Raw genomic sequence first — 7332 nt, 5'->3', positions numbered from 1 at the left:
CCCTGGCACGGGGGGGTGGCCCAGCTGCTCTTCAGCCCCAGCACGGGGGTGAAACCTTTGAAGTGGGGCTTTTCTCCAGCTCTGGGATGAGCCACAGCAGCTCCAGCCTCCACAGCCACCCAGCACAGGGGTGCAAACAGGTTCCTCCTGAGCTGCCTTTGCCAGGATGTGTCCAGATGAACCCCGGGGCACCTCAGGCAGGTACCACACGCAGCAGTGCTTGCAGGGGGACACCAGACCATCGTTTTGCTCCTCAGACACATCCCTGGCACCTCTGAGGCCACAGAAGGTGCTGTAGCTGGGCGGGGAGATGCTGTGTGGGACCCCCAACCTGTGCCGGGGTGTCTGACCCTGGTCCCTGGACCTTTGGCCATCCCAGTGCCCAGCCTGACAGCGTGACAGGGACAGGGGTGGCAATGCTGGGGCAAGGGGGGCACACAGACCCTGGGACCCCACGGCAGACACGGGGTTTGACATGACAGGAGGTGGGGAGGGCCCTGGCTCGCGGCAGGTTTCCCTGCTCCATGGAAGCACCTTTTCCTGACCCCCATGCAGCCAAGCCAGGCACTCTGAGCACACCAAGTATATTGCTCCATCACCCCAGCGCCCAGGGCAATATACTCTGCTGGAGTGGGGCTTCCATGAGCCCCAGCTGGGGCTGCCTCTCTGATGAAGGACACACTTTACAGGAAAATGCCAACGTTTCACCTTAAGCGTGGCCCAGTGAAGCCAAAAATGCAGCTGGGTCAGACTATTGCTAAGCTCAGGGCTGCTGCAGCAAAAAGGGGCCTCTCCAGGGCACGTCACACTGTGGTGTAAAGATGAAAATAATGCAAACACCCCTCAGCTCCTGCAGACCCCAACGAGGTGCCCAGAGCAGCTGCAGCACCGGTGGCACCTCATGCTGAGCCCAGTGAGAAAACAGGGCCTGCCAATGCTGGAGAGGGGCTCAGGGGGGCAAACCGAGGGGTGCAAAGGGATTTTGAAGGGGTGCCTTGCCCCTGGGGCTGACCCACATGCACCAAGGTGCAGGAGCTCCAGCAGCTCATCATGACATGCGCAGGCAGCTCTGCTGTGCTCGTCCCCTCCTCAAACTGCCACTGGCTTCACAGCCCAAAGCCACCTTGCAGAGCCATGGGGGGAGGGTTCTGTTAGAGACAGCGAGGGCTGTGATTTCCCTGTAGGAATTCAACTAGAAAAGGGTCCCTGAGGTTTCTGTCTCCCTGATTTAGCGAAGCCCTGAGTTTGCACCACCACTACAGGCCAGTCCTTTGATTTCCAATGCCACCCAACAAATTAGTGCTGAAAAGCTCGGGGATCTAAGGTGAAAACTGGCAAGGGTGAGGTTTGGGCTTAGCTGGCATGATCTTGTTGTACGCTGCACGCCATGAGTCACGCGGGACTCCCAGGGAAAGGGAATTACCTTGCAAATATCCCAGGTTTACCCGATTCATCACATCACTGGCTGTTAAATTTGCTACATCCTCTACAGAACATACAGGGAAAGGCACAGACATAAACAGAGAGAGAGAGAGAGGTCAGCAAGCCATGGTTCGGCAATATCAGAGACGAGCTCCTGCGCTGCAGCGATAACATGAGCAAAAGAAAAAGGAGAGGGGCAGAAGGCAGAGCAACGTGTGCTTCCAAAACACCACGGGTGGCCAGACACTGACGGTGACACGTGGGGACAACACACAGACAGCCCCAGCACCGCTGGGTGCAGAGGTGCCACAGGGGCCAGGGAGCTGAGGGTGCCCCAGTGCCCTGGTCCTGTCCCACCCCGACGGGATGTGGGTCCTGCACCCCCCCACTGCCTCTTCTCCTGCCAGAGATCCCCCAGTTTGCTTCCACTGACATTTTCCAGGACAAGGATGCCAACTCTGATCTAACCCCAGGATGTGCCCTGAGAACCCCAGTGGGGCTGATGGTGGGGTGGCCCCTGGGAAGCCTCACCAAGGCCAGGCAGCCCCCCTGAAACTACAGCAGAAACTTCTGGGACCAGGAATGTAGGGGAAAAAAGGAGAGGGGGATACACCACTGCAAGCCCCTGCCTGGCATTCCCTGTGCTCCCTCCATCCCACCTCAAGCTGGGTCTCCTGCCTCCCTCCCTGGGAAGGCTGGTGACACCCACAGCCAGCCCTCCACTCCAAACCCTCCCTGCACTGCACTTTATATACTCTCCTCCTCTTTCATGTGCCTAAAGCCAAGATGGGAGAAGAGGGATCCCACCCCCCAAACGTCCCAAACCCAGCTGGGGCTCAGTGCCAGCCTGAGTGTGGGCAGGGGCCGGCGCGGGGTGGACGGACTCTCTTGGAGGATGGAGCAAACAAGCAGCAGCACAGGATGGCTTCAAAGAAAGAAAGGGAAAAAAAAAAAAAAAAGACCAAAACCAAAACCAAACCCAAAGCAAACAAACCAAGGGAGCTGTGGGCTACAGACTTTGTCATAACCAAGGGGTGGGGAGTCGTCCGGGGGGACACAGACGGCAGCACCGACGGGCAGGTCAGAAGCTTCACGAGAAATGCAGCTGCACAGAGGGACCCTGAGCACTGTCACAGCCAGACACCGGTGTCACACGCCATGAAGCAACTCAGCCCTGCAGCTACCGAAAGGTTTTCCACGGAAGAGTTTACGACGGATTCAAGTATCTACAACAACCGGGGTCTGCGCCAGCTGATGGGGTTTCACCTCTCCCTGCCGCACTACAGGGGCTCTCTCGAGCACAGGGGCTTTGCTGACCTGGGGCCGGTGTGTCCTGAACCACCAGAAAGTGGGGGGCAAGCGGGGCATCGCCCCCCGAGGCTGCGCGGGAGCACCGGGTCCTGCTGCGGGCAGGAGGGCGAGTGCCACTGCCACTGCCAGCTCCTGCCTGGAGCCATCCCAGAGCCCAGAGGTGGGGGGGTGGCAGGGCAGGGGGGTCTGCGTGGCGGGACCCCAGCCTGGAATGCCGCACAAGCACAAGCAAGCTGGGGAATGAGGCACTGCTTGGAGCAGGCCCGGCAGCGCCTGCGGGGACAGGCTTGGTGCGGGGTTAAGCTCAGGTTTAGGCTTGGCATGGGGTTAGGCTTGGCGTGGGGTTAGGCTCAGCTTGGGGTTAGGTTCAGCTTGGGGTTAGGCTCAGCTTGGGGTTAGGCTCAGCTTGGGGTTAGGCTTGGCGCGGGTTAGGCTCGGCTCGGGGGTTACCTGAGGAGCCCGCGGGCGGGACGGGACGCAGCACCGCAGAGCAGCTCGGCCGGGCGGCACTTACCGTACCCGGTGGTGGGCAGGCCCAGGTGCTTCATACGGTTCTTGACGAGCTCGGACAGCTCCTGGCGCTCGGAGCGCCGGTACAGGCTCAGGCGCTGCTGGCTGATCCACTCGGCCGTCTTGCTGGAGTGCTTGTTGCCCTTCCTGCTCAGCCGCCGGGCCCACTGCATGCTCTTGCGCCGCAGCAGGGGATGCTCCGACTGGTCGCTGGAGCACGAGTTCCTGTGGTGGCTCGTCTTGATCCCCCAGTGCTCCTTGATGTCCTTGGTGTCCTCGCAGTCCTCAACATTGATTGAGATCTGTGACTGGAAGCCCGGCAGGTCACGGGGGTGGGGGAGCCAAGAATGGCTTGGCCTGTGGCTGGTGGGGTGGGATCTCCCCCCCCCTCCCCTTGTGGGACGGGATCCTTCCTCTGGGCCCCCCCTTCTCCTGGCACTTCACCTCTGTGCTGCAAAAACTACCTGGCTGGCAGATTTCACAGAATGATGGAATGGTTTGGGTTGGAAGAGACCTTAAAGATCATCCAGTTCCACACCCTGCCATGGGCAGGGACACCTTCCATAGACCAGGTTGCTTCAAGCCCCGTCCAATCTGGACTTGAACACTTCCAGGGGTGGGGCAGCCACAGCTTCTCTGGGATAAGCACTGTTGAGTGCTCCACAATTACCTCTGTGATATCTGCCTGAGACACAGCCATGCCCTCATCTGCCTGTCTTCCCTCTTACAGCAGCAATGCTGCCACATCTCCGACCCAGCAATCCCACTGGTGAGCAGGAATTTATTAATAAAGCCCTTCAAGGCCTCTCAAAGAGTTGGGCTGCGTTTAATTAAATGTCAACTTTCGGCTCCCTGTCGCTGCTTCCTACAAAGCTGCAAAATGACAGTGTTTAAGAGGGATCCTGGCTCACTTCCTTGCTCCTTATCCCAGTTAATTACGTGTCAGGGCACTGAGGACTTTTCCCAGAGTGCTGAGTGAGGCTCAGCCAGCGTTGCCCTGCCATGGGGACGGGCAGTGCCGTGCCGGCGCTGGGGCTGACAGTTGGCACAAGGCACGTGGTGGCCCTCGGTGGCCAGAGCTAGGACAGCACTTGCCCATGGATCAGCCCCTGGTTTGGGGGGACCAGAGGGCAGCACTGGCACCAGGGCAGTGCCCCACAGCACCCGAGTGCCCGCGGCGGGACGCGAGCAGCACTCACCTGCGCTCTGATGTCGTGGGGCTGCAACGGGGGGGAAGGAAGGGAAAGCAGAGTCAGCCTGGCAAAGGGACAGCCCTGCTGTGCCCCCCTGCTCCCTGGATGCCCAGTGGCACGGTAGAGCTCTGCCAAGGACATCCCTCCCTGCCCGCGCTGCCCGGAGAGACGGGCACTGACACCGACCCAGCTTATCCAGGACACCACCCCCAAAACTGCCACGGGGTTGCTCGTGAAGGGAAGGCTGAGCTTCCCCTCCCCTCGTCCTCCCACCACTGCTGAAACCAGGTCTGAGGGGCCTCATGGATCCCACCAGCAGCCCCTTCCTGGCATGTGCCACCACCGCGCCCGTACCTCGGAGGTGGCGAACATGTGGGACTCTGTCCTGTAAATCCCGATGGGAATCTCCGCACTGGAGGAGCAGAGCTTCTGGAAGAGGCGGCCGTACGTCCGGATCCACAGGTCATCCTCGGTGATCTTCATCTGAGCAACAGGGGACAAACATGAACCACAGAGAACACACTGAGGAGCACCTCGGGCTGCTCCTGAGCTTCACCCCAGCTCATCCACAACAATCCCAAAGGCAAGCTGGACTCCACGAGAAGACCAGGAGCAACTTCTGACCTCAGCCTTCAGAACAGGGGCTGTGGTCTTTGGCAGCTCTGAGGCTTTTGGTAGCGCCGAGGTTCCCCACAATGGAGGGGAACAATGACTTGGCAGTGCTGCTCCCCCTGACTCCCCAGAATAGGGGAACCCCCCCACCCACATGTGCAGGGTGATGGATCCCACCAGATCCACAAAGACCTGGCCCGGTGGTTACAACCCAAAGGGACTTGGCACTTACAGCACAGAGGTATCCAGAGCCTGGCGTGGTGTCGAGGCCCAGCAGCAACCGGGTGATGGTGATCATGTAATCCTTCACGAACGACTGGGGGAGACATTTGGGTGGGAAACCAGAGAAAAGGTTTGCTCAGTTATTCATTGGGAGGTGGAAAGGGGTGGCCAGAGCTGCAGGGGTGCATCACCCAGAGCCCACCTGGCTCTCACCTGGTAGAGCAGTGTGTCCAACATGCTGATGCTGAAGACCCTCCCAGCTGCGAAGGGCAGTCGGAACATGAAGGCCAGGTTGGAGCCGTTCTCTCTCTCTCTCTGGAAGAGGAAGGAGAGATGAGAGCACGGGTTGCACAGAAACTAGAGGGCTCATGGAAATGGGGAGGACACCAGTGTAGTGTTTCTGGTGGGTGTGACAGGAGGGAACCAGGGCAGCAGCCTTGCACTGAGGGAAAGAGGTTTTTTTCTCCATGGAAATGTGGGAGACAGGACTGGGTTTTCTGGACGTGGCAAGAGCACAGGACTTCAGGGAGCTCAAATGCAGTCACTGCCAGCAGTGACTTCCCAGGCCCCCGTGCAGGGGACAACCTTCTCTTACCTTTTCTAGTTTGGAAAGGGCAAGAGAGTAGCTGTCCTTTGCTCTGAACTGCATGAACCTCATGTTGGAGGGGTGGGTCAGCTCCGTGATAATGCTGAGGCTGGGGAAGAGCCTGCAATGGAAAGAGACCTGTTGTCCTACAGTTCACTCAGAGGTGAGATCATTCTCTGCAGTTATAGCCTGAGGAGGACCAAAACCACCCCTGTGCCTGTTTGAGGACAGAAAGAGCTGATTAGGAGCTGTTTCCTCAACCACAGATGTGTCCCACTGCCCACAGCCACCTCCCCGGCCACCAACACCCTTCCCGGGCTTGTCACCAGCAGTGGTCAGTGGTCACCCTTCACCTGAACATGGTCTGGACGTTGACAATGGTCTTTGCATCTGCCATGTAGTCCTCCTCGGCGCTCATGGTGCTCTCCTTGTCCACCACCACCAAGTTGTCGGCGTAGATGATGCCGCACTGCAGCAAGCTGTCCAGGCTGGGCAGTTCCCAAAGAGAAGAGCGCAGGGTGAGCCCTTGGGAAGGACACAGGGAAGCAGCACGCTGCGGCACGCAGCGCTCCAGCCAGCCCAGCCTGCTCCCCACCACCAGCTCTTCACCTGCTTCCATCTACCAGGGAGGGGTTGGCACCCCGAGAAGCCAAGGGTGGGCTCAGCTCTACCGGTGCCAACCCTGGGGCTTCTCATGGGGTGACCCAAAAGTCTGGGCTGGGATAAATCCAACGCATTCAGGCAGCACCGTAAGTCACGACAGCCACGCACGGAAACACCTACTTGTCGATGGTGCCCTCCATGTAGTAAACCATGGGGAAACAACAAATGGCTTCCAGAAAGTGGTGCTCAGGCCTGGAGGGAGAGCGACAGAGAGCAAGGCGGTTCAGCAAGCCCGTGGGGCAAAGACAGACACAAAACCCAGGGCCAACATCAGCCGAGACACCCGTGGGCGGCACCGCCGTTGCCCCACGCTCCCATCCCACAGCATGAGACGCCCACAAGAACACAGGGAGGGCTCAGTGCGATGGAAAACATCCGTGGAAAAGTACTTGCTTGTTGTCCAGCAGCAGCACGATGGGGTTCAGCTCTTTGCGGGACCGATAGTAGGCCCGGAGGGGCACGATGAAGTTGTACAGCCCGTTCCCCGCCGTCTCTGCCGAAACGATGATCAGTTTGTTCTTGAACCCGTAGGCTTTGGCATCCTCAAAGCTGTTGTGCTTGCAGCCCTGTGGGGTGGGAGGCAGCGGGGGGGACTCAGCAGGTGGTTCTGGGGGGGCTGCAGCCCCCAGGCAGCCCCCACAGCCCCATCGTACCTTGTCCAGCCTCAGGCAGCAGAACGGGGCTTTCTCAGGCAAAAGGTGGCACAGAGTTGGGGAGCTCCCAATGTAGGGGGAGTTTGGGGGGTAACCCTTCACATACCTGCAGCAGAGAGAAAACCCAGCAGTGTGAGGGCACGGGGAGAGCATCCATATA

At 59.3% G+C, this 7332-nt stretch overlaps 1 protein-coding gene across 7 annotated transcripts in view; it reads right to left on the bottom strand.

The window, feature by feature from the left end:
* The window catches only part of KCNT1 (potassium sodium-activated channel subfamily T member 1), a 39546-nt gene that overhangs the window by 1210 nt on the left and 31004 nt on the right, over positions 1-7332 (bottom strand). For 4 of the 7 annotated variants that reach the window (XM_018074160.2, XM_025895272.1, XM_025895273.1 and 1 more), the window contains 11 exons: positions 7173-7278; positions 6913-7085; positions 6640-6711; positions 6210-6344; positions 5866-5977; positions 5484-5585; positions 5281-5364; positions 4791-4919; positions 4443-4463; positions 3248-3551; positions 1066-1486 (listed from right to left, as the gene is read on the bottom strand). In XM_018074160.2, coding sequence (XP_017929649.2) covers positions 1320-1486; positions 3248-3551; positions 4443-4463; positions 4791-4919; positions 5281-5364; positions 5484-5585; positions 5866-5977; positions 6210-6344; positions 6640-6711; positions 6913-7085; positions 7173-7278 — 1405 coding nt within the window. In that variant the 3' untranslated portion in view covers positions 1066-1319. Of the gene's footprint in view, positions 1-1065; positions 1487-3247; positions 3552-4442; positions 4464-4790; positions 4920-5280; positions 5365-5483; positions 5586-5865; positions 5978-6209; positions 6345-6639; positions 6712-6912; positions 7086-7172; positions 7279-7332 lie in introns of those variants that run through there. The other 3 variants (XM_029960484.1, XM_025895269.1, XM_025895271.1) reach the window with 3 other exon arrangements.

Source organism: Manacus vitellinus, unplaced genomic scaffold (assembly GCF_001715985.3).
Source record: "Manacus vitellinus isolate BGI_N305 unplaced genomic scaffold, ASM171598v3 scaffold_27_pilon, whole genome shotgun sequence".
NCBI lineage: Eukaryota > Metazoa > Chordata > Aves > Passeriformes > Pipridae > Manacus > Manacus vitellinus.
Note: the sequence above shows the minus strand (reverse complement) of the source record. Positions and strands in the feature narration are given on the sequence as shown.